Below are 27,776 nucleotides of genomic sequence, written 5' to 3'. Positions count from 1 at the left end.
TTCTTCTTGTTACATTCAAGATTCTTCACGGTGTTGCGCCTAGCTATCTTAAGGATCTTGTCCGTCTTACCGGACTCACGTTACCAACTACGCCGTAACAATAATGGTATATTGTTAGAAATGCCTCGGCTAAGAACGGAGAAGACTTCGGGAGATCGCGCGTTATCGATGACTGCCCCCTTTTTATGGAACAGTCTTCCTCTGACAGGAAAAATCAATCGACTCTTTTAAACGCTCTGTTAAAACATATTTATTTAAGAAGGCTATTAGTTGATTATTTATTTATTTATTAATTTTCAAATATTGTAATTTTATTAGGTAATTTTACTGGTTTTTAATTTAGTTATTAATAATATTGTAATGCGCTTTTGAGTATTTTTTTATAGAAAAAGCAATATAAGTATCAATAATAATAATAATAATAATAATAATAATAATAATAATAATAATAATAATAATATACAGTGCACAGGCGCTGTGCATGATATCGCGGGCGCTTGGTTGCTAATCGATTCACTAACTAAACACTAAATTCCAACGCTGTGGAGATGCTTCCTTCCCCTTGGTAACTTATATTGAGTACTAGAACACTGTTAAGAATGAGTTGTTCTGAAGTGGAATCTTCATAACTGTAAGTCTAAAACAAAGATTTCAAACAAAAATCCTGGAATGATCGAACGCTGTGGACAGCTGTTTAGAACCTTGGACGTCATGCGTCTGTGTTGATCGTTGATAGCGTGCGGATGTACTTTGGAAATGAGCTTTATCATCATTCTTTACACTGTGGTCATTATTACGATAAAGTCTGCAAGACTGTCTTCAAGCTTAAGTAAGTAAACTTAAGCATGGAAAGTGAAATTATCAGAATAATTCTTAGGTCTTTTGTGCACGTGATCATATAAGATAAGTCGTTAGAGAATTGAACGTTTTGTTTTGGAGTGTAATGAATTCGCTATTCTAACACAGTTTCTCGTAAAAGCCTAAAGCTCGCAGCTTGAATTTCTTTAGGTTGCAAGTGAATGTTGCTTGAACTGAAAGAACTCGAGGAACGTCTTTTTCTAGCTTTTGATCTGCAAAGGGATCGTGATTTTCATTTATGCCGATCTACATGTACATGTACGGAAGTTACTAAAATTTTAATCGTAATAGTAGTATACCTACCAACTCTCACGCATTATACGTGAGTCTCATGCCTGCGGACTAAGGACAGCGATCTCACGCATCAAGGATAATTTCTCACGCCTGACTCACAAATCCGGACCAGTTGTTCTAAAAAACTTCATTTCATTTCAGATTTGTTATGTATTATTTCTTTGCTCTTTATAACAATCACAAAAGCTTTCAAATGTCTACAATCCATTCAAATCGTAAGTGTTCAAAGGTCGTCGAAATATCTTCCAACATTATCGGCAACGTTCGGAAGTCTTCGGAAAATCGTCAGAAATCTTCGGCAGTGGTTCGGACATTTTCGGAAATCCCGCTTATGACGAGGCAAAAATCTCACGCGTTTGACTCAGAAAGAGTTTGCAGGTATATAGTACCAGAACAAATCTTTACAATATTGCATTAAGTATTTGTTTGTAGATACTGTCTGTCAGCTAATATACTGCAAATGAAGGTACTTGAGACAGGACATATATCTGCAAGTTTGGGCAACATGCACAGACCTGTACTTCCTTTGTCCACAGAGCATGGAGCAGTCTATGCTGTAGAATAAAATATAAAAAGGAAAAAAACTTAAACTGCAGGCAGGATTCATGTTTAAAATATATAAAATGGTTTGGCACTGGCTTAAAAAGATGTCAAAAAACAACCCTTTTGTAAAAACACTCAAAAGACATTTTGACCTAAGAGCTTACAACGCTAGCATAGGTCTGTGATGGAGTGAAAAAGCATGCATAACCATGAATTATAAAAGTCCAAAGTTATGCAAAATCAATGTGCTAGGCATGCATGAAAACAGCAGAAGCATAAATGTGAGGAATGTCTATGTGGTCATTTCAGTGCATTGGGGTCTCATTGGGAATATCATGGTCCCCAAAATAAAGTTTTTTATGATAACTTCTTGCTCTGTCAATGACGTTAATGTTTTCAAAATCCATGTTATGATTGTGTTGGTGTACGTGCTACGCAATCTTCAAATTAAGCCCGCTGCACACAAGCCGATAATTTTTTTGTCGGCCGGCGAAAAATCTTCATTTGTCGGCTAGTGTGCGGTGAATTCAGACAAGATCGGGGTTTGTCAAGCGATATATGACAGTGCTAGATCTCACAACGTCTTGTCGGGCCTTGTTGGCTAGTGTGCGGTGGACCAAGACAACTTGTCAGGGCTCATGCATGCCTCAACCAATTAGGAAATGTCATGAGAGTCACGTGAACAAGCGTCTTTTCCAACTTGGCGGAGATCGGAGACCTCATTTTTGTGTTTTCCTTTAAGTTATGTCATGGGACAAATTTTCTTGAAAATTTTCTTTAGATAATTTGAAGTACCCTCGAAACCCAGTCGGATCTTCGTTCCCAAGCTCTTGAATTAGGTTTTTAATTATACACCCTGTTCATTTCGTCTGGTTATCCAGCTTTTAATCCATGTTGTTCTTGTGTGCTGCTCTTGCAATGCCTCTTTATCCTCCATAGAAAAGTCAAGGTAAACAAAGCAAGTGTCAATTTTCTCTGCGTCAGTGGAATAGGCCTTTGCCATTTTGATTTTGGATGCCTCGGTCCCAAGCCTCAACGTGGTTACGCAGTTGTGACAAAAAATCGGCTAGTGTGCGGCAAACTGATGGCCTGAGGAATGTTAACCCGATTTGACCCCGACAAAATATCGGCTAGTGTGCGGCAGCCTTTACAGTCAAAAATACGAGCTGCTCTATTTGTTCTGAAATTCTAGTATTAACAGCTCTTCTGGTTTGAACTAAGCTCTTAAGTTGAAATGTCTTCCAGTGTTTTTCAAAACGTTTGCTTTCAGCATTTTTTAAGGCAGTATCAAACCATTTAACATATTTTAGACACTACAACAAGACCATTCTTTTTCTTATGATAAGTTCAGGATAAGTAACGATTTACTAGCTTCAAAAGCATTTGGAGTGGAAAGGATTGATTGGAGTCTGATTCGATTTGTAATCATACAAGTGATGTAAAAAAAATCAGCTGACTGCGCGCACAATAGGAGTCTGATTTGATTTCAAAATCACTTGTACATCATGATTGTAGACCAAATCAAATGACATGAAGTCCTGTTATGAATTGATCATTAACCGTTTATAATTTCCAAGAGAGGATTGATGCGATGAAGTTGGACGCAAGGGACGAAAACTTGAAGATTAACGTTTAATTAATCAAAACCAATTTACTGAACATTATAACTTCTTGAAAAAAAAGTTCTGAAAATGCCTAAAAATTAAAATTATTGAAAGCATGACATTTTTTGAGAAAAAGAAAAGGAGAAAACTGTTGGTGAAGAAATCCTCCATTTTGACAAAGAAAAGCTTTACTTTGTGAATTACTGTTGCTAATCGTAAATATTGTGATTGGCCAATTTAGTGGCGAATCTTTAATCTAAAATAATGTGACTCAGGCTCTTAGATCTGAGTCATCGGTCCAATTACACTTTGCAGGAGAATTATTACATTAAACAGAGTAGTTTGAGAGTCAATCACATTTGAGGAGATTGATTAAGTGTATGCATTCGTATATGTCAAACATATTTGTTATTAATATTGCTATGTATAGCTGGAGTTTTTCCTGCTACATTGCATGAATTGCTTTAAGTTGACAGTCACTTGGGGCACTTTCCATAACTGAGAACTGGCCGCCCAGATTGGTCAGGTCTTAAATGGAATGCGCCATTTTTAAGGTCGGGATCTACAAATTCTTGGAAATTGCAAGTCCGAGAAATTTAAGTGCTATTTTGAAGAAATTCTGACATACACTGTAATTGACTAAACCTTCAAATTGGAGAGCTATGTCTGTGACTGGTCTGGCCGGCCAGTTCTGACAAATGTGAGGTGGAGTTAGTATTTTGTTATGGTTGATTTTTTTAGGTTTCACAATTGAGCCATCAGACCATGTTGTAGCTTATTACTTTTCTGTGAGGTGGAGTTAGTATTTTGTTATGGTTGATTTTTTAGGTTTCACAATTGAGCCATCAGACCATGTTGTAGCTTATTACTTTTCTGTGAGATGGAGTTAGTATTTTGTTATGGTTGGTTTTTTAGGTTTCACAATTGAGCCATCAGACCATGTTGTAGCTTATTACTTTTCTGTGTGACCTGTGGAGTTAGAATTTTGTTATGGTTAATTTTTTAGGTTTCACAGTTGAGCCATCAGACCATGTTGTAGCTGTTGGGAGCCCTCTTCTACTCAACTGCCAAGCTCAGCACAGTGGCCTTGGAACTGTTGTCATATCTTGGAAAAATAATAATGCTTGGCTCCTAGATCCACATAACAAGCCTTGGACTCAGCTAGCAAATCACTCATTGTATTACAGCAGTATTCCTTCACAGAGCATTGGTACTTTCATCTGTGGAGCCACAATTACAGGAGGTTCACAAATTATTTACAGCAGGACAGCAAATGTTCAAGCAGCTTGTATGTTTTAAGACTGAAGTTCATAAACTACCAGTTAGAGTACTTAAGTTACATGTATAGTGTAATCTTTACCTCATACCCAGATGTTTGTCTTCAGAGAATACATCTGACCAGTAAAATTGATCATGTTCTCCAATATGATTGGTCAATGCATAATGATATCAACCATTTTCCTAGACTGCTTGCAGTCTGTTTCTCTCTCGAAGTTTGTGTAGTGGTATATACAATACAATATTTATTTTGCCATATACAACATTTACAGATGGAAAAAAATGAAGAAAATTGATGTAAGAAAATAAATGGCGAGAAAACCTGAAAGAAACCACGAGGCTTATGACAAGTCAGGCTTCCTCACTTATAAACGCGTAGTGAAAAATGGGACAAGGAGGATTTACTCCTTTGTAGCTTGTGCTCGACGGATTGATTAACACTCAACAGACCTTAAGAGAAAAGGTGGACTGCAAGCAGTCTACCATTTTCATCTTTACTTTGCATGCATGTACTTACACAAGACAAAAAATCTATCTGGACACTTCTGTCCTTCTGTGAAAGTGTTTTTTGTATGGTTTTAAACTTAAAATTTCATTAAACAATGACAAGTTCTAACTTATAAACCATACAATGTTAGTCACAATGTTAGTGACATTCCTGACACATGAAGCGGATTTTACCAGAATGATGTTCTCTACAGAAAATTGAGAAGATCTGGGTACAAGATTAAGTGTAATCTTTTAAATCCTTTTTAGACTTTCCTCATTTATATTTATTTAGTATAATAATAATTAGTATAAATCTACTAGTGTTCTATCACGAATGCCGTTCTCTGATTGGCTACGCTACTCGCTATCTATTCTGTGATAGATAGCGAGTAGCGATTTTCAACAAAATGGCGCCCGCTTCTTCGCGTTTTCGAGGTGTCTGCGATGAGGAAATAGATAATTTACTTGTTTAGTTTTGAACGACTATTAGATTTATACTAAAACAATTAGATTATTCGCTCTCGATTTCTATGCGTGATAGTTGATTCGGGCTTCGCCCTCATCAACTATCACGCGATAAAAAAATTACGAGCTCATAATCTAATTGTTAATTATATTATATCACATACTGAGCACCCAAGATCAATACAAAACTCTTGTCAAAAATTTTACATGTAGAGGGTGTTTTTTTTGTAATTTTTTGCTGAATATCTTTTCTAGATATAAAATCTGAATATTTTACACATCCAGCCAATGTGACAAAACGACTTGGAAAGGATGCTGCTTTTGACTGTGTCACAAAAGAAAGTTTGCCTTATGCTTCTATTCACTGGGAGAAGGATGGAGAATATTTTGCAAATGGTGACTCACTACATATTCCAAGTACAAAATCGACATCATCTGCTCTGTTGGTGCGTAACATATCGTTTGCCAGTGTGGGATGGTATGGATGTGTGGCTATTAATCCTTTGTTACCAAATCAGCCACAGCGGAGCAGGAGAGGCTACCTGACTGTACTTCGTAAGTACATTATTCCAAAACTAACAATTCAATGGAAGTTTTACATAAATTTTGCTAGTAAGCTAGGCTGTTGCAAACTCAATGGAAAGTTTAAAATAAGTTGAATTAAATCCTCGTTAAAGACGTCTCACAATGTTTCTTGGACTCGTTTTCTGCATGAGCATGTAATGACAAGAACCTAAAATGTTGGTTACAAGTGAAAATGTTTTTATTGTTAAGTTTTCCCCTGGACATGAAATGAAGTCGTCTGAGGTGATATTAGGCTGTCAGCTAGCTAAGATCAATGAATGCAATGCATATAAACACCTTTGTGGCTGAGTATAATAGCATTGATGATACAGCTTGATGACAACAAGTTTTGTTATGGGTGAAGCAAGCACATGTAAATCAACAAGTGAATCATCAATGTTAGTTGCAGTTCTGGTCTTTTTGTTTTATGCATCTATAAATTAAGGTCAGATATTGTTTTTCAGCTGCTAGGGATAAACCTCACTTTGGAATTCGTCCTACAAACATGATTGTTGCAGAGCATGTGCCAGCCGTGATGCAGTGTCAGATCCTTGGTGTCCCACCACCTGTAATCTCTTGGACATTTAATGGACACTCAATTCATGACGTGTCTGATCGCCACATTCTTAGTAGCGGTTCCCTTTACTTTGCTGCACCCGTGAACCGTTCTTATGCTGGACAGTATGTATGCAATGGAACAAACTCAGAAGGTTCTGTCTCAAGTGGAGCTGTGCTGTTCAGGGTTGCATGTAAGTATCGTCATCATGGATTCATTTGGCAGCATTCCTAGGCAGCCACAAATCAAAGAAAAAGTACATCAAAATCTTTATCAATTGAGTATCATAATATAGTCCTTAAAATCACCATCTTATTATGCTTACTTGTTTTCATTATTTCCTTTTAGATTTTGACTTTACATTCGTTCAGAATCCAAAGAGTCTTACCGCTGTGGTTGGAACTGGTGTCAGTCTCAATTGTGTCCCTCCCACCAGTTTCCCTGTTCTGGTCACCATTCGTTGGTATCATAACTATCAGCGCATCGTACCAGGGGGTGATATTTCTATTGACAGTTCTGGTACAATTAAATTTGCGAATATCACAAAGTCAGATGAGGGGATGTACTTCTGCGATGGAACAAATTCTCATCTTGGTGTTACAAGAACATCTTTGCAAGCCTATGTCACTGTGCACGGTAAGTGGCTGACGGAGGTTTTTAATGTTTCAAAAAAGGCAGGAATTTTTCATTTTTATTTAGCTGTCTATTAATGGGGCACAGTATTAATAATAATATTAATACTGTACCCCAGAAATATTGTCTTGATGGACGTCAACTTTTAAAAATGCTTGATAATGAAGATCAAAATTACATTTAGTTCTTAGTGATAATTTATTTATACTGTTGTAATTATGCTAGAAATTAGTTATATATGCATAATTGAAGTATTCATATAAACAATTTGTAATTTATTAATTTTGCTTGCATAAGTAAAATACAAGTCATTCATTTTCCAAATTTAACTTCAATTCACAAATCAGAGGTAATATTTTGGATTAATATTAAAAGTAAAGCAGGAAGAAGTTAGTAAATTATTTTAATGACCAGCTGCAACAAAATACAAACCTGCAGTGTAAATGTTTAAGGGCAATGGAATAATTGTTCGTGATGTTCTATGCAGAACAGAGTTCTAAGCAAATTGTACATGAAAGTCTACTTCTAGAATGTTTTTAGCCACCACCGTATCTTGGCAACCAAAAAAAAAAGAAAACTTATGTTACTAAAACATGGCTTTCATTTAGTTTGGTTGTTTTTGGCAAAATTGTTTATATAGCTGCTTCATCTTTCCTTCTTTCAGTTCCACCTACATTTCAAGTCAAACCCAGGGATACCAATGTGACAGTTGGGCATTCGTTAATTTTACACTGTCAAGCCACAGGCTTCCCACAGCCAAATGTAACATGGCAAAAAGATGGTCAGTCTGTGAATACTAGTCATGTGACTCTGCTCTCCAATGGGAGCTTATATATTTTGAGTACTGTGGTGCAAGATGCTGGAAGATTTAGTTGCAGATTGAATAATGTCGCTGGTTCTGTCATTGTAACTGCAAACGTTGTTATTTATGGTAGGTCCCATTATTTTCTATAGCATTGTCATTTTATCTTTTGAACTGTCATTAGCACTACTGGTTATTATTGTATATGACTAGCATAGCACTATCAACTGACAGGGCTTCTGATATTTCGCATGGTCACAGAGCCACGAAATTCAGGTATATCCGCAAAATCCTGCAAAATTCAGAAAAACACGCATAATACCGTGAAATTCGCGAGAAATTATTCTACCAAATACATGTCAGTACAACATATGTGAAACTTATCTTGGCTACTGGGGCTGTTTACTTGCCATAGACTTGCAAATATATCTTGAAATTTCATCACTGCCATGAGTAAACAACGTACCAAAACTACCAGGCATTCTTAGATTAATGTTGTGAAAAACTGGGCACTTAATTGCCACAATGAGAAGACTTTTTGTCGACACCATATGGAGTGTGGAAGGAAACTGCTGTCTGTAGTAATGCGGTCACGTGTTTAATTGTACAGTGTACTTGCAGGACACGATTGAAGAAACAAGATCGAATGTTTTGACTTAATTCACAAATAGATTTGAACCTTTGATCACGAACAATCGTGCCAAAGTGACTAAACTGCAATTACATGTAGCAACACAAGAGAGTGAGGAGGGCGTTTCAGTAAATCTTATGTTTTTCTTTTTGCTCAAAACAAGTACAGTTGCCTTAAGAACTGTGTTGGATGAACTTTTGTGTTTTCTGAAATCTTGCCCTGAATTTATCATCCTTCCAATATTTTTTCCTGGAATCTTTCTTCTTTGCTTTTTAGCAAAATAATTGCAGCGAAAATCCCCTCAAAATTGGCTGTTTTCTCCGCAAATTTGTCTCTGCGAATCCCCCAAAATTTGACTTTTTTCCCGAGGGTTATCAGAAGCCCTCTATGGTAGAATTGTAAGTATTGGAGTACAGTCAACTCTTGTCATAGAGGACACCCATGGGACCGTCATTTTTGGTGTCCGTGTTAGCAAGTGCAGGGTACAATGAAATTGACCTGATTTCAAGTTGTAGAATGTCACAATAATGTTATACGAGCCAAAGAAGAAGCAACATGAACTGAAGAACATTAAATTGACAAAACCAACTAAAATACAATGAAAGTAATGTAAATACAGTACAGTGTGAAAGTATACTTTGAAGTTAGGAAAGGACACTTTGGATGCAGTGAATAACATATACTTTAAGTATGAATTCTTTTTGTTGTCATTTTTTCTGACAAAAGTAGCAAACATGTACTGTACACCGTACATCCAAGATGTCTGTTTTAACAATAAAAATTTTAGTTTGGGACCACATGAGGTGTCCGCTTCCATAATAGGAAGAGACTCTGTTATAGCGGAAGTTACTTTCATACATTTCTTTGTAGTTTTGGCTGAGGATTTAGCTCCTGTCCTTAATATCGGGTGTCTGCAAGGCAAGAGTTGACTGTATTCTAACACACTACTGCTTGTCAATCCCAGGCATGAGTTGACCCTGGACTCTTGTGCCTTGTAGTGAAGACTACACACTAACTGTATTAAGTAATGAAGGACTGGAAAACTCAAGTTTTCATTTTGAAGGTATTTATTAAGTAGTTTCAGGCTTATCCATCCCCAATGTTTGATGGAAGAATCTTAGATGTGCACGTTACCATGATTATTTATCAGTACATGTATAATGTATACTGTGTAGACTGGCGTATAGGGTTTTGCTGTACATGCACGTGTACTCTACCAAATACAATTTAAATAACATTTTTCTCCAAAGTAATTCTTGCATCAGTCAACACTGCATGTATAAATTTTGTAATTCATTGTGTTTTAGTTCCTCCATCTCTTCGTTCATCTGCTTCAAATGCCACCAAAACACTTGGGGAGTCAGTTACATTTGAGTGTTCATTTGATGGAATTCCGCATCCAGATGTTAAGTGGTTTTATAGTTCAGGAGGTTCTCGTGTGCCACTGATGCAAACAGTCCGTCATATCATCACCAGTGGAAATCTTGAAATCAGGCAAATAGTAAAGGAAGATGAAGGAACGTACATCTGCCAAGCTGTGAATATTGCTGGGATAGCACAAGCATCCGCTTACTTGAGGGTTAAAGGTAACCTTATAATTACATGTTTATTTAAAATGAGCGCGTAAATGAGCGCGTAAATGATCATAATTTACGTACTTATGATATCAAAAATTATTGGATGCTGTTCTGTTCCCTTTAATTACATTTGATGTAGAAAGAATGCACTCCTAATATGGATTGGAGTCAAGGTTGTATGGAACAATGCACAAATGAATGGATCTTGGGATGGGTGTCTTAAGGCTAGCATCCCCCGCAGATTTTACAGGGGCAGATTATACGTGTTTTACGCGCTCATTTTGGTTTGCTTATCTCTTAGCTGCACTGTATGTTGCAAACACAAACTGGTAACTAAGATTTATCAAACTTCCTTAAAATCCTGTTAATAGACAGCATCTGTACTTTTCAATCATTTTTCTCAAGTGCATGATATATTTTTTAAAATAAACTGCATTTTCTGCCACAACAGCCTATTATGCCACTCTGTGTGGCAACTCTGATTGAATAGCATGTAATTATTATCCTTAAACTACAAGCTTGTGACTTTTGCTGTTGTTGTTTTTCACTTAGTTCCAGCATCACTTGACTTAAAACCTGTAAATGTGACAGTAAATGAATCATCTGCAGCGTCATTTCAGTGCAATGCATCAGGTGACCCAAGGCCAGCTGTGATTTGGTTCAAAGAAGGAAAGCAGTTGTCTGCAGGTGGAAGGATTGTAATTGGTGGAAACAGCCTGACAATTTTGAACACAGTGGCAAGTGATGCTGGACAGTACAGCTGTAATGTTAGCAATGGACTTAGGTCTCATGTGGGTGTGGCTCACTTGATTGTGCAAGGTAAGGAGCTGTCCTTTGTCTTTTTTTATTGGTGTGGGCAAGGCTCATGTGAGAACTGTAGGCTAAGGACTACCTGTATTTGTCAGGGTTTGCTAGGGAGGGGGACAATTGAATCATTTTGTGCAAGTTCCCTTGTTTAACATTCACTTGGCAGTCATTTAATTTTGAGTTGACCTAGCTCAAGTGGCTTTTTAGAGGAGGAAGCAATTGTTTGGGAAAGCAGGTTCATTATATCACTGAAAGGTGGTTCATGGTTCCAAGTGTTGCAGGCATTTTAGCCTATGGGAATGAGGCTGGGCATCTAGTGCACCTGATCAAACATAATTTTTCTTTTTGATTGTAACTTAATAGGCAGAAAAATTGTTGAAGTCTGACAAAACTGCATTTATTGAGCAGCTGCAGTAAGACATACATGTAATAAGCAGTTAAAAATTTAACAATGCTAGGCACAAAAATAGCTCTTCCAATAATGTCATAAGTAGGGGAAATGGGTCCACCAGCTGTTAATAGTCCACAAAAACGTTGCTTTTCTTCTCCTAAAACTTGTTGATGGTGGGGTAGATTGGCAAACATGGAGACACATGCATACTACACGCGTAAGATGCAAACTAACGAAATTGTGGCTGCTCTTGTGCATGAAGCATGCCACACCCGTGTCACAGGGCGAATGAGCCTCAGTTTGTGTGGCTTGTTTGCCATATCAACTGACATGGAAATTATTAGCCTGCTATTAAAGTCAAGCTTCATGTGTCCAGAGTGGTTCTGTCAGTATTTGAGTGCTGTCAATAATCTCATAGTGTACATGTGTTGTGATAAATGTATTGTTTTCCATTTTTAGTTGCTCCAAACATTACCTTGTTTGACGTCCCTCAGTTAGTGGGCTCAGGAATGAATGCCAGCCTTTTGTGTGTGGCCAGTGGTAATCCACAACCAAGAATCACGTGGCAAAGGGATGGCATGATCTTAACACGTGTTCATCAGGTGACAAACAGTAGGTTTGTTATCAGGAATGTAGGTGAAGCTGACTCTGGATTTTATACTTGCGTTGCTGCTAATGTGGCTGGAATGTCATCAAAACGTGGAAACTTAACCATACAAGGTTAGTATGATACGTGTTCATCTGTAGAAACATCCCAGATGTTTTCATTCATTATAGCCTGAGTAGATAAAATAAAAAATTAAAAAAACAGTCACCTGAACTTAGTGTTTGTGTTCAACATAGTCTCTACATACAGCTGTATATCTAAATATTAATTCTATAGCAAAAAATTGTCCTTAATTCGTTTGTTTTGTATTAGAAACGGAAATTTCTTGGTTTGATTACACAGTATTTCTCTCTTTAATGTTTCCCTCACAGTGGCTCCCAGTTCTCCCATTCCAGTCTCTGCCATCCCGCAGTCCTCTACTGTTATTCAGTTGTCGTGGAAACCAGGTTTTGATGGACACAGTTCTATTACTGGCTACAGACTGGAGATAAAGAGAGAGTCTGGGAATTTTATGATGCTGGAAAGTAACTTTTCAGTGACATCATACAGAGTTAGCAATCTGGATCCGTATACAACTTACACATTCCGGATTTCTGCACACAATGCGATTGGTTTAAGTCCAGGAGCAACTGTTACTAACAGGACCTTACAAGATAGTAAGTGAGAATCACGTAACATTAGAATGTGATGAGAATATCTTTTTTCTGTTTTCTGAAGTAAAAAATGTACCGTCGTACACAAGCGACTATACTGTGGAGTTTTGGAAATATTTGAGATAATACTGCCTTGGAATACGTCAATATAAACATATTTGGGCTTCAAAAATGTGTTCATATTAACAGAGTTTCCAGGTAAAACATCTGCATGAGTTGTCGTTCAGGTAGAAAAAGGCCGTAACAACCGCGTGATTAGTGGTTAATCGAAATATATCTATCATCCTCAGTTTGGCGGTTATTGTATGTCAAGCCGAATTGGTGTTAACGGAGACCGGATGGAAACGCGAGTTTCTTTGGCGTAAAGAGGTTTAGAATAATTCAAAAGAGAGATGAAAGGAGAAAGAAGAGAGGAGAGATAAAAATCTTCCTTTGGAGATTTTGAACGTAAAACCACTCGCACTGCACTCTCAAATAAGCATGACTTGAGCGGGCCGGTTTGAAAAATTTGGGTTTTTGTTATATCCTCCAAAAGAGAGCCGTTCGCTTGATCAACTTTCTGACTTTCAGAACGCATGCATGCGATTCCATATTTTGCTCAATCTAACATTCTGCCAATCACAATGCTCTACTTCAAACTTTCATCAACCTTAATGCTTGATATAACTACTAATTCTGCACCTCAAAATATCTGCAATCTTTTTACTTCTACACAAGACATACATCAGTATAATACTCGCTCAGCATCTTCTAGTAACTACTATATTAATTATTCTAGGCTCAATCATCATAAAACTCTTTTTCCATCGGTGGAGCTAAAGTTTGGAACAGCATTCCCGAAAGCTATCGAAGACTACCAAAGCACATATTCAAAAAGAAAATTCAGGCATTACTATTTGTAACTTTAGAAACTCTGGACAGTTATGCTGACTCTAGCACTCTTATTTCTGAAATAAAAAAAGTCATCTTAATTATAATTCAATCATAAATCATAATATTTTTCTTCACTTTTCATTACTTTTTACTCTTTTGACAAATAATGTATTCAAAATTGACTTTTTTAACGCCTTCAATTAGTAATTCTTGTATGTATGTCCTTAATGCCGCCTGCCTAGATTAGCTCGCTATTTGCGGGCGGTGTTCATTGTAAGTAACTTTTTGGAAAACTTAATAAACTTGAACTTGAACTTGACATTTTCATCCCGGCCCCACAGTTCTACTACAAACTCACAATATGAACATCTTTTTAGCCGGCTTGATAGCTCAGTTGGTATCGCAGAGATTATGGGTTCGAATCCCGTTCAAGCCTGAATCAGTTGTTTTCCGACTTGCACATATAAACTGCGATAGTCTTCAGCTTTAAAATCGTTCTTTTGCTGACTGCACATTACAAGTATGATAGTTAACATTCCACTTCCACTAATTTGTATTATCGTTCAATTTTAGCCCCTTCGTCGCCCAGAAGCGTGGTTGCAGTACCTTTAAATGCAACTGCAATTCACATAACCTGGTATGTCTCTGCTATTCCGAATGGCAAGATTAGGTGGTATGAAATTCAATACAATGTTGCCGGCAGTAGTGGCGTCATCAGTAAAGTCTCATCTGCTAATCAGCTTCCTGAGCTCAAGGCCTTGATTGGTAACTTAAAGCCATTCACCCGATATCAGTTTAGGATTCGTGCAGCCACTTGGGAAGGAAGCATCATGTGGGGGAACTTTTCACATACAGTTGAAGCGACAACAAAAGAAGCAGGTTTGTAATTTAACTTATCAAGAACTCGCTAAAGTTCATTTCTTTAAAGACTGAGGTGATGGTAGTTCTTGATTTCTTCTGCTCGCTATAGTGCACGTGTGACGTTCTTGTTTACCAATAACATATTTTAACAAACCAAAAACCATAAATTTAATGTACACTTAATGATGAAATAAATAAAGTATATTTTTAAACCATTTGTACACGAATGTTTGAAGTTCTGCTGGTATGTTTTGATCAATTTATTTGTGTTGTTTCAGCTCCCACTGTTGCTCCTCAGGACATTCAGCTTCAAGCTTTGTCTGCGCATGCGATTTTAGTGAAGTGGAAGGTAAAATAAATAGCTTTACGGTGAAACGCATCGCATGTCTTCATTATTCCCGACAGCCCTAGTTTGACATTTTTGTTAAGTCCCGAAAGAAGCGATCTCCAGGGTAGCCCTTCAAAGACAGAAGAAGGCTGGCCTTTTAGCTATTTTTTTGAGGGGGTGGAGGGAGAATTATCTCCCCTTCTTTAAAACCGTGCCATGTTGAAACGTTTGTAACTGACGGTCTTATTGACACTGAGGAATTGTTTACTTGCCTTAATCTTCTTGACTTCGTTGGGAGCACACGGATACAAGAGATCGATCATGGGTGAGATGTTTGTCTTATCCAAGACAATCATTCGTTGTTTTACTGATATGAGCCCAAATACATGATTTATTATTTATTATTCTCTGCCAACACTGACGAGAGTGTTTACAATGATTTAATAAATTATTTAAATATGGTTAAGGGGAATGTTACTAGTATAGCGAACGGACCTCTTTGTGGTAGCTCAGCGTAAACGCAATTGGGTTAAGAACGGCAATTAGATAATTAATTTTACAAATGTTGACAAGAATACAAGAAATAGTTTAAAAGACTTTTCCTAAAGCAATGTTGGGTTTCTGAATAATTAGTAATGTTGGTGGACAAAGAATTTCATAAAGAAGGACCTTGGAAGAGAACAGTGAAATTTTTGTGTTGGTTCGACAGGTATGGGATTGGTAGTCGCCTGCAGATCAAGTGAAGTAATTATGAATTTGGTTATTTAAGAGAAATAAATTGGAAAATAGGGGAGGAAGTTTTTGGTAGTGATAACAGAACATAAATTTTGCAACGTGCGCTAGGCATCTGAAGCTATCAACCACCGGAAGGTACATGGCAACGACAGCGAAAAGCTGCAAAATCTGAAAGTAACAAGGTTCGTTTCTTACAGCGCAAGTAGGGTCTTTACAGCGCACAATCTCACAGCAATTTAAATGTGATGTTCTATCACTTAAAATGCATCGTTTTTAGTTGTAATAAAGTGTGACTTAATCTGGAGAGAGTTGTACTCCCTTTCAAAATTGAAGACATTCGTCACCATGGTGTTAACTAGAAAATGAAAGGAACACATCGCTTCAATTTTGCGGTCAATACTGCAATCTACCAATAACTGTTTTTGAATTAAGTGGTGGTGCTGCTGTGGTGCTGTCTTTTTGTAACATGGGTGAAATGAATCACTGTTAAATTTATAAATTTCACTAACAAATCTTTTTTTAGACTGACAACTCCATCCAAATATCACTCTGTGCTAATTAAATGTATTCTTACGTTAAAGGCATTCAATAAAAACACAACTTCTAATCGAGCTTCTTCACGCGTGACAATTCAGACATTTTCCTCATTGTTCTTGTCATTTTTATTTTCATTCCGTGCAAATGTGGTCGCAAGTATAGAGTGACATTTCAAGTGTGATAAATTGTGTAACATTTTAGAATTTATCCAAAACTCTTCCAAGAGCTTTAGTGTGTCTTGGTGTATTTTTCTCAGAGCGTCTTTCCCAGTTTTATGTTTTATTTAACAGTAAATGTGCAACCCCTTATTCTATATTTATAATTCAATGATAATATTGCAGATTGGTATTGTTTGCTTTACTCATCAGTAAATTGATATCTATTCCACAGCCTGTTCCACCCGAATCAGCAAACGGCAACGTTAGACGATATGTCATATTGGTAAAAGCAGTAGGTCCCTATAGATTTTCCGATGTCAAAAACTCCTCTACAGACACATCGCTGAATTTCACAGTACGAGGTCTGTTTCCCTGGACAAAGTACAATGTTAGCGTCCAGGCCGTGACGATTGAGCCCGGTCCCATAAGCCCGTGGAAGGAAGTTCAGACATTAGAGGCTGGTACGTAGTGTCCGGACACCACTTTTGGTGAGCCGGCCGATATGTGACTCGTTGTGAAAGCCTGGTGTGTGTATCGTAAAGCGACAAGGAGCATTTTTACCTTGCCTCCCTGGGGGCGAGAGAGGGGGTGGGGAATGCCCGCCCACAGGGTGACCCCGTCGCAGTATCTTTCCAGGTTTTCCTTACGGTTTATTGGAAGCTTACTTTAGAGGACCTAGGAAAGAAAAGCCTAGTGGAGGAAAGCTTCTTACCAGAAAATATCACAAACACAGTGGTCTGGAGACCAGCTTTGAAGTGACCAGTACTGAGCGTCCGATCACTGCATCTGTACTTACTTTTGTACTGTCACTGTAGGCAACATTCTATCATTATTTAGGCCGTTTTGTTTGTCTTGTTTATAGCACCTGGTCCGCCATCAAATGTCACTCTTAAATCTGACAGCCAGCAAAGCATCTTGGTCTTCGTAGCTCCCCCAGCAGCAGCGCAGCGTAATGGTATCATCCTTGGGTATACTGTGTTTTACAGGCAGACCAGCTTGTTACCAGGTGCCAGCTTTCTAACTGTGAACACCAGTAACACAAGTGATTTCCGTCTTAGACTAACCAACCTTACAGTGTTCACAGAGTATTCAGTGAAAGTCGCAGCTTTTACGAGCGCAGGACAAGGACAATCAAGTCAACTGAAGACGATATTTTCACAGGAAGGAAGTATGTCTGTTCTTCTGTTTGATCGTGCCTAATAATGTTTCAACAGTGATGACATCGAGTAAACTGTACTGTATTATTTGGTCTCAACGGTCTCTTAATAACTGTAAACTAGACTCAAACAGAGCTTAACTTCTCTTAAGACCCTGATGTCGTGAAGGATGTAGCTTTAGTACTACTTTTATGCTTCCCAGTTGCTTATTACAGGATCAAGAACGGGCGAAACGAAAATAAGACAAAATAAATTGATGGCCCACTTTATCAAGAGGCACCAAGGAGAGCCAACGTTTGGAAGGTCACATAAAAAAATCGGCTAATTAATAAACTTAGCTTAAATGCAAAGTTTATATTTTTGGAGAATTGGTTGGCGTTCGGGGTGAGAGTCAGATGTAGTACAGAGAGATGAGGGCTTAAAACTAATTATATTAATAAGGTTACTATTTTTAGTGACATCTGTTTACATTCGCTAATCTAATTATTTACTATATTTTAATAAAATGGCTTAGTACGTGATGAATGGCTTTAAGAACGGCCTAAAATTCCGATGAAATCACTCAATTATAATTTCGTAATTTCTTTAAGGGAAAGTTGCCAAATTAAGATGTCACGAAAAGTAGTCACCTCCGTTTCCTAACAACACTGAAATTTAACGAGGGTGTTATTTTTGTATGTGCAGTCAATTCTGGATGATTTCCAAATTCTTTAACACTCTGTTGATACCCTTTCTAAGCGTGCTTCCGAAGTGCTCCCGTAATTTAAGAAAGTACCAAACTATCATCAATTTGTTATTTATTGTTTAGTTCCCGGACCAGTGGATAAAGTGACAGCAACAGCATCGGACCACGACACTGTTACGGTCACGTGGCATCCACCTGCCAAGCCCAACGGTAATATCGTGCAGTACAGAATCACGTACAACGCTTCTGATGGTACGTCATCCAACATCTTGATATCAGGTGATAGGCTGAAAATAACCATCGACAACTTGACTCCCAACACAACTTACTACATTTCTGTGACGGCAAAGACAAGCAAGGGGTTTGGAGGACAAGGGACTACTGTTAATGCAAGCACACGTAAGTAACGAGACTTTCAATCGCTTGTTTGATGAACCTGTCAATTAGCCAGTCAAGAAGGTAATCAATCAGTCAGTCAGTCAGTCAGTCAATCGGTCAATCAGCTGAGTCAGTCAGTCAATCAGTCAGTCAGTCAGTCAGTCAGTCAGTCAATTTAAGTTTCAAGTTTCAAGTTTTATTAAGTTTTTTCAAACGTTACTTACAAATGAACACCGCCTGCAAATAGCGAGCTAATCTAGGCAAGCGGTGTTAAGGACATACATTAACAAATGATTCTAGAAAGTGACGCAGGCATACTCGGAAAAAAGAAATCCGAGTGCTCCTATCAGGAGTCGAACCTAAGACCTTCTGATTACTAGTTCGGATGCTCTACCACTGAGCTACAGGAGACTCGTGGGAGCTAAGGCCATTAAACTAGGTTCATGGGACAAACATCCTGCATACTGCTAGGATTTGAATGTCGAACGTGTGGTATATGAAAGAAATGTGATGGTATATTTCCAGCCTGGTGAATGAATGAGAATGATGATTATTCTAGAAAGTGACGCAGGCATACTCGGAAAAAAGAAATCCGAGTGCTCCTATCAGGAGTCGAACCTAAGACCTTCCGATTACTAGTTCGGATGCTCTACCACTGACCTACAGGAGACTCGTGGGAGCTAAGGCCATTAAACTAGGTTCATGGGACAAACATTTTCCGAGTATGCCTGCGTCACTTTCTAGAATAATCATCATTCTCATTCATTCACCAGGCTGGAAATATACCATCACATTTCTTTCATATACCACACGTTCGACATTCAAATCCTAGCAGTATGCAGGATGTTTGTCCCATGAACCTAGTTTAATGGTCTTAGCTCCCACGAGTCTCCTGTAGCTCAGTGGTAGAGCATCCGAACTAGTGATCGGAAGGTCTTAGGTTCGACTCCTGATAGGAGCACTCGGATTTCTTTTTTCCGAGTATGCCTGCGTCACTTTCTAGAATAATCATCATTCTCATTCATTCACCAGGCTGGAAATATACCATCACATTTCTTTCATATAAACAAATTACTATTTGAAGGCGTTAAAAAAGTCAGTTTTGAATACATTATTTGTCAAAAGAGTAAAAAGTAATGTAAAGTGAAGAAAAAAAATATGATGTATGATTGAATTATAATTAAGATGACTTTCTTATTTCAGAAATAAGAGCGCTAATGTCAGCATAACTGTCCAGAATTTCTAAAGTTTCAAATAGTAATGCTTGAATTTTCTTTTTGAATCAATCAGTCAGTCAGTCAATCAATCAATCAATCAATTAATCAATCAATAGATGTGGTTAGCTTTAGTTCATCTATATTACTTTGGGATCGCCTTAGAAACTTTATTACATTCTTGAAGTAAGACGTGTGTTCACTTCGCTCATCAGGACATCTTAACACCGAAACTAAAGATTTTGCTGCGTAAGGATTCAAAAGTTCGTCTGATTAATAAAATTCCCGCCTACACTTGTGAAAGTTATTTTTTATGAACAATTGCAGACCTCCGCCCCTCACCAATTACAGTGCCAACTGAACCGCACACCACTCCCACTGAGAAATCTGCAAGCGCTACTGTGGGGATCCCTGGTGGGACCGAGGAGAGAACGGGTGTCGACGAGGAGCAGATGATTATAATTATCGTCTGTGTCAGTATCATTGTTCTGTTCATTACTGTCGCGGCTGTTTATTTTCTGGGCATTAAGCGAAGGAAAGAAGAAAAAGGTATGATCTCCTAGAATAGTTTTGCTTTTTCTGCCATAAGACGTCTGCGCGCCTTCCTTCGCGCGCGAAGCGAGAAGAGCGCGAGGGAGGGGTGTGTGTCCGATTTTCCATGATTTTTCTACTATACTCCTGTCGCGGTCTGATGTTCGTCCTTCGTAGTCGAAGATGACCATGACATCTCTTAGTTAGTAGAGCTACTTCTGCTTTAGCTTCTTGTCATGAGTTTTTCCACCGTTGAGATCGTTTGCAGTCATGATATGGTAATTTTGTAATCGGGCTTTGTAGGAGAATCGCTTTGCGAGTTTGATCTCTTTGAAAAAAATAGGGCCATTACGCGAGTCTATGTGATGAGGCAATAAACATTTTATTATGTCTTCATTTCAAGCTAAGAGGTACTCAAGAGCAAAGAAAAAACATGATTTCAGAAGCCCAGCATTTGAAATGGAGAGGTGAGTCTCTTAGTCAGTTTGGCTTCCTGTTGTTCCTGGAAGTTTTTGAGTGTAAAATATATGAAACATCTTATGTTATCTTTTATCGTGGAACCTCTCCTTACGACCACCTCGTTATTACGACCACTTCTTTGTGCCCCAAACGAATTGAAATCCCAGTCATTTCCTTAGTTTTACAACCTCGTTAATCCGACCACCCCGTTATTACGGTCCGAAGGTGGTCGTGTTAACGGGGTTCCACTGTACATCTATAATCTAGATTTTTTGTTTCCCTAGCTTTTTCTTTCTCTTGAAGGAATTCGTTATTTCTTGAAACAAACACATGTGAAACACACTGTAATTTCAATGCTCTTTGTAGAGCGAGGAGACAAGAAAACCGTTGCATAACCCAGGCGTAATTTACAGCTTAAACTTTTCAATTCTTGTATAACCAATTTTATGCAAACTAACTGTTTTTCATTGGTTATAAGTGGTGTGGATGGTGTTTGTATCTACAATAAGTTGGCAGGATCGTTCTCCACTCCTCAAACAACATAAACTGTAAGGTAACACAAAATAATTCTTAAATTTTAAAACATGATAATGTACATCAAATTTTTAAACTATTTTCAACTACGTGTACTTAATAATAATATAACCTTCGCAAAGGAAAATTTTATCTTCAGTCAGCCAATTGATCGGTTAATGAATGAATCCGTTAACGAATCTGTCTTGGATCACAGGATAATCCTATTTCTTAAAACGCGGCTACACTATTCGCTTTAAATACATAGTTTGTGACTGAAGACTAAAAGAAAAATTTAAGTGGCCACAGCATTAAACTTCTAATATGAGTTCCTATAATGCATAAATTGGAACTTCAAAAATGTTGGTTGATAGCCAAAGACGTAAAGAAGCTACTTGTTAAAATAAACCAGACTTTAAACAGCTAAACAAGAATGACATTTACACTCTTTTTTTTCCAGCCCAGGCTGAATATTCTTATTTTTCTGCCGATTTTAGGCTGAACATATTCTTGTATTATTTTTAAGTTGTAGCTTACGACATTTCCAGTTTAGAATGTATTGGGGTATCAATATCAAAGAAAGAATTTATCAAGATACTTTTTGCAGTTTAGTTCATTTCTTTTGTGCTGTATACTGTACATATGTATTACATGTACCGTTCATTGAACTGTCATTAGCATTGAACATTTAGCTATAGCTAGTGCAGGGTTTTTCGTTTTGTTGGCTGGTTTGCCGTTTAGAGAAAGGAATAATTTCATACGGTTAAGTTAAAAACATATAATTGTGTTGTGTTCACAGATTTTCAACACACAAATATGTCCTTTTCAAAATCGCAGCTTCGGGTTTATTCTTAAAATATTCTTAAAATTTCGCAAATTTCAGCCACGATATTCTTATAAAATATATTCTTATAAAAAAAAAAAGAGTGTAGTCATGAGACCTGAATGACCAAGTAAATGATTTATGTCTTAAACCAGATTGAACACAAACGTAAATTTAAGTTACGTTGCGTAAGGTGAACACTAGTCTTTCAAAATTAATCCCAATCTATTCGACTGTACAGAACGACTGCGTCTGTTATTCTTATTCTGAAATAGATTACTGAACCAGACTTGTTTATCTCCATTAGACCGCGGCTTGATGTCCACGAAGAACCAAGCGTGGCAGATACCAACTATTCCAGTGATTCCTTTGATTCAGACTCGAACAGCAGTGTTGTCTCGCCTTATTCGACCTCTTCAGGGAGAAATCCGAGCGCAAATCCAGCGGCTTCTACCACTTTTCGGCCTTCAGATCGCTCGCCGATTGTCAACTTACGGGACAAAAAGATGTCGGTCGACTCACAGGGCGACCCACCTTATTCAACTGTTGAGGATCTTGGAGGGGGATTTTCTAGTTTTGGACCCCTACCCCCAGTAGAGTTCCGTTCTACTCCCATTGAAGAGATGGACACTGATTCAGATGACTGGCAAGAGAACCGTTCGGATACTGCAACCTCGCCGGACAATCGGAAATCCTTCACAAACGAACTTTTTAGAGCTGTACACGACCCAAGAGATGTGGACCTTGGGGAAGGAGGTACAAGTTACGAACGTTTTCAAGAAAAAGACATTTCAGGAATGGAAAATCGGGGATATGATACAGATGAAGAACTTAACGAACATCTTGCGAACCTTACCGAGTCCGGCACCTCCGATGATAAGAAATCAATGCCGACTACGGATCCAAAAATCCCGGAAGAGTTGTACGCGAAAGTGGATAAAACCAAGAAGAAAAAAAATCACAAGCAAGATAACTCTGAAAGCAATCCCTCGACAACGAATTCTCCCAGTAAAGAGAAGGATTTGCACTCAAACCCTGATAAAAACAAGAAAACATTTAGAAAGACGTCCCTTGAGCCACAGGGTCATCAAGCATCCGGGCATGCGGAAGAGCCAGGTTATGATGCTGTGGTCGTGTATGATGAAAGAACTAACTTGTAAGTCATGAGTGTTAGTGATGGTCGGATGTGCCCACATTGCTTCTGTTAGTTCTTCATTTTGTGCGATTTTGTTATCTTGAATTTAGTTACAGGAAAAAGTATCAGAGCCTAATACTTTTATTCATTTTTTTAGTCAGTTTATCGGCTTTTGTGTTTTACCGCCCCCCAAACTATTTCGATTTTCAAATAGCTATTTAAAGAAACAGGAAATCACGATAAATTCTTAAGTGGCCAGTAAACTGCGTGTTTCAGTAAAAAAAAAAAAAAACAAACAAAAACAAAACTGGGATGCTGTTATATATTGTTTATTTCCCATCATTCTCTACAATTATTATTCTGTAGCACAAAGATTGTCATTTTATTTCTCCTCGTCAACTTCACTTGTAAAGCATGAAGATAGAAGCATGATTTGAAGTTAGGGCTAGACAACTATTTCAAAGAACTGAGCTCTAAGAGACATTTTCACCTTACACAAACGATAAAATGAGGTTATGACTAGTGTCTCCTCAGTTTGTCATACCATGTATCATATCAACAGTTAAACTGAATTCAATTTTCCACCTTATATTTTAATTAGATTGAAATGAACTTCACAGAGTGTCGACTCATGCTAATTCCGTTTGATTGCCTCTTAACCTGTTTTAGCTTGGTGACCGTTTCGCGCATGAAAGAGTGATATACACTTATTTTTACAGCAACTGTCATTCTTATTTCTCTTCAAACCTGTGACCTCAGAGCTTAATTTCACTTAACAAGGTGCCTTACGATGTCATGCGGTCATGTTTGGATTCCAAATCTTTGTTTATCTTTTTTGCGTCATATTTTCCAAAATTTTCTCTGCCGTATTACAGTATGCTGCGAGGTACCGCCCAATTGCAATAATATCATATTTTTGATCAAATTTGTACATAAAATATAGGGAATGTCGGTCATTTTACATTCCAATTTTCCAACTAATATTTAGTAATGTGTGAAATTGAATTTTTACAAGGACAATTTTTTTAATCAATAAATGTGTGAAAGACAAGGCTTGTTTTGTTCACTTTTTTATCCACCACGCCAATTTGTTGCATTCACATGCCTGCATAGCTTTGTTGCATTGATCTTTGATGTCTTTCGTGCTCTTTGTAGACGTACTTTTCTTCAATTCATCATCGGATTACACGCTTTTTCTCGAAAAAAAAAATTACAAGGCAAAACAACTAATTATTGAAACGCGGAACAAAAATTACCGAAAATTAAGAAAGCTGTGCCAAAGCGATAGGGTTAAAAGGCTAAACAACTCACATTAACCGTATCCTAAGTCTCGCATATCCCGTGATTTCCACACGCTAGGCTGAATCTACACGAGCAAGTTTTCTTTGTAGGGTAGGGATTGTAAATACATTGTCAGTTCAAAAACCGCCGTTTAGTTCTTACATAAGGAGACTTGTCAAGGAGAATATAAAAAGTGACAAGCTTTGCCGCACGCAGGAGAATAAAAACTTGACAAATGGAAAATCTTACTCGTGTAAAATCAGCCTTTACCATCACCCAGCTTATTCTCATTCATATCACAAATTTGCCGCATTAGTTTCAAATCTTATTAATCACGTTGCGACGTTTCTTCTCACCAATAATAACGGTCTGTAATTCACAACGTTCAAGCATTAATTAACTTCGTCTCAGTGATATTTTCCTTTTGGAGCTTTTTTTAAAATTATTTTCACCGCCTTTTTCATTCTTTGGAAATGTCACCTAATCTTCAAACAAATCCTTCCCTCGTTCCTTCCTAGCTCCCTTTTTATTTAATAGCAAAGGGTTGTAACTGTGACCGAGCGCAACAGTGCCAGATAAATTGCGCACGCACAGAACAGTGCATAATTGACTATGAATCAAAGTCCCATGAGGCTTCACGGCACAAAGAAATTTGCTTTTAAAACTACCACTTTTCCATGGCAATAATTTTTGCAAATGTATTTTTAAAAGTATACATTTGCTTGTTGATTTAACTTTTGCACTTAACATGTTTATGGGGAAAGATTACTGACCATTAATTTAATTTTGTTATGGATGCAGAAATCAACTCCTAGTTATAAGTAGTTGAGGTGTTCATAGTTTGATAATTTTCCAGTCCAAAACACTTAATTCACTGCCTGGGTAAGTGAAATACAGCTACAACGATGACCCAAGCAAACTTCTTTACTCTTCAACAAGTCTTGCTATTTTAACAAGATTTTTAAACGCCATCCCATCCCTACCAGAGAAACAACGGTAACCTTGACATTTGAGAGAAAATGCTGCTACTAAATGGGTGGCCGTTAAAACCCAAATAACTCCAATGGAGACAGCGAATGGTACCGACCCAAATGTCTGATAGGTTGGATGACTGGTTGAAGAGAAGAAAGAGCTCCATTTTTATGAGGGTTATGCTTTAGCTGTAATTTTGCCTGCTCCTTTTTTTCCATAGAGATGCTGAAGATGGGCGAAAAGATTCAAGCCCATCACCTGATAAGCACGATGTACGGAGCGTCGCAGAAAGCACCTTGTCCAGTGCTACGATTGTGTCCGATCTGAACAGCAGTGAAGTGGCCGTTCCTGGTCAAGCTGATAATCTCATCAACTTGAATCCCGAACCTCCACTAACACCAGATGTAGATTCGCCTCCACCTTCCCCATACATTCTAAGAAACAAAAAGTTCTCAATAAGCTCTGCAGACAGCGTTTATGACGAGCCATATTCCAACCTGGAGGAGATTGATGCTGGTATCACGCCTGTCTCAAATGTTAGCCCTCTCCTTCCAGAAACCTTAGAATTTCCGGTTTATGGAGCAGCTGACTCCGAAGGGGATCAGAAGATTCTGGATGTTACCCAGACGGCCGGTAACACAGTTTTCTTTCCGAACGAGCCTTATAAAGTCATGGATAAACCGGAAGATGAAGCGGTCGTAATGGAGGTAAAGGACATCGAAGCAGAAAATACCATTCAAGATTTTGATGACGTTCTTAACAGCCTTCTTCTGAACGAGCCGCCGACGGAACCTAATGATAATTCGAGCTCGTTTGCTCGATCCGACGGTTTCGACTCAACCGTGCTGATGTTCTAACCTCTCACACGCAGCTGAGCTGTTTTTTTTTTTTTTTTTTTACTTTTGAACCAAACCCTAGCTCATCAGAGTAAGAAGAATAGAAGGACAAACCATAGCACCGGTGGCAAATTCGAGTTATACTTACACTAACGCAACCCTTCTGTGTAAACTGTATTTGCTCAGGTGAATCAGAGTTAATAAGAGCATCTTGTACATTATGTGCTGATTGCAGTAAAACATCTTTAGTAACAGTTAACAAAGAATCCCAAATCGGAAAAGTGTTTTGCAGGACGTCAGTATTATTATTATAAATTAGGTGAGCTATTTTCTAGCCAGCCCGGGAATATCAAACCATTGAGGTAAATTCCAGAGTCTCCAGTTAGTGCTCTATTTATCAAGTTAGTGATTTATTTATTTTATTTTTATTGGTAACAAGTATTTACTATTTAATTATTCTGTTGATTAACATGTGTAAGGTATTGTTATGAAGCCAAGCGAGTGTTCAACTATATTTGTTACTTCCTATTTAATAGCTGAAATAAGTATATTTAAACAGAACATGTACATGCCAGGATTTAATAAATTTTCTTTTGTTGTAGAAATGTAGAATGTTGAATGTATTTGTTTCCAACTTTTATTTGAATTCAGAATACGCAACTGTCTTCAGTAACAAAATGTCTTGATCAACAAAAGTCACTTGAAAAAGTCCAGGAAACCTTTCACCCAAGAGGAAGGGGGAGGGGCAAAAGGCAATTTATTTGGGCCAATATTTCAACTAGTACCACTAGTCTTCTTCAGAGCCAGAGTTACAATAATAAAATAATGGCTTTTAAAATCCATTAACATTTATAGCCTTTATTAACTTCTTTTCACATATCTTCTTATCAACCGTTATATATATACGCTATGTGATGTACACTAGTTAACCATTAGCAACACAAAAAAAGAACGGGGCCAATGTCCAGCCATTTTGACCGAACAAGCTTGGTCAATAAAGGATTTATTATATGGCTTTATCTTGGAGTAAAATCTACAACAACAACAACAACAACATCAACAACAAAAAAAAAAAAAACATGAAACTGCTCTGCTCGGAAAGAAATTCTTCATAGCCGGCCGGTATAAGATTTATTTTCAGTGCATTTTTGGATTACGTAGCATGTAATCATGGAAAACAAGGAATCCTAAATTATCTTAAGGCTCTAACTTTATAATGGTTTAAAGGGAGTATATAATTATTGAGAACGAAAAATTTAGATTTTCGTATCAAAGTGTGGGAAGATTTTAATAAAATCCGACAAACTTGCCATTTTCAGCCGAACGCGCGGTGGCGTAAATAATAAACATTTTTACACAGTTTTCGGCCTCCAATCAATAATTCTTGAATGAAGCAATACATTTTGAAATTTTATTATATATAAAGCGAGAATTTTAGGTGATAAACGCTGTAAGTAGAATTTGGTATTTCTATATTTCACATGTGAAAAAAAGTGATACGTCCAATCAGCTTCTCGTATAGCTTTTCTCACACGTGCAAAATATAAC

The 27,776-nt window shown here is 37.6% G+C and overlaps 1 protein-coding gene across 1 annotated transcript; it reads left to right on the top strand.

The window, feature by feature from the left end:
* Positions 1-512: 512 nt before the first annotated feature.
* On the top strand, positions 513-26,837 carry LOC146483855 (neural cell adhesion molecule L1-like). The gene is made up of 19 exons (XM_085105128.1): positions 513-829; positions 4,306-4,587; positions 5,787-6,086; positions 6,560-6,844; positions 7,000-7,287; positions 7,949-8,215; positions 10,025-10,303; positions 10,847-11,113; positions 11,952-12,212; positions 12,471-12,755; positions 14,199-14,504; positions 14,765-14,835; positions 16,477-16,705; positions 17,107-17,412; positions 18,210-18,485; positions 20,006-20,227; positions 20,613-20,676; positions 22,312-23,160; positions 25,613-26,837. The coding sequence occupies exons 1-19, from the start codon at positions 757-759 to the stop codon at positions 26,247-26,249; spliced, it is 5,547 nt and encodes a 1,848-aa protein (XP_084961254.1). The 5' UTR covers positions 513-756; the 3' UTR covers positions 26,250-26,837.
* Positions 26,838-27,776: the final 939 nt, after the last annotated feature.

This window comes from Pavona decussata, unplaced genomic scaffold (assembly GCF_977016875.1).
Source record: "Pavona decussata unplaced genomic scaffold, jaPavDecu1.1 SCAFFOLD_37, whole genome shotgun sequence".
Classification (NCBI taxonomy): domain Eukaryota; kingdom Metazoa; phylum Cnidaria; class Anthozoa; order Scleractinia; family Agariciidae; genus Pavona; species Pavona decussata.
This window is presented reverse-complemented; position numbering and strand designations above follow the sequence as displayed.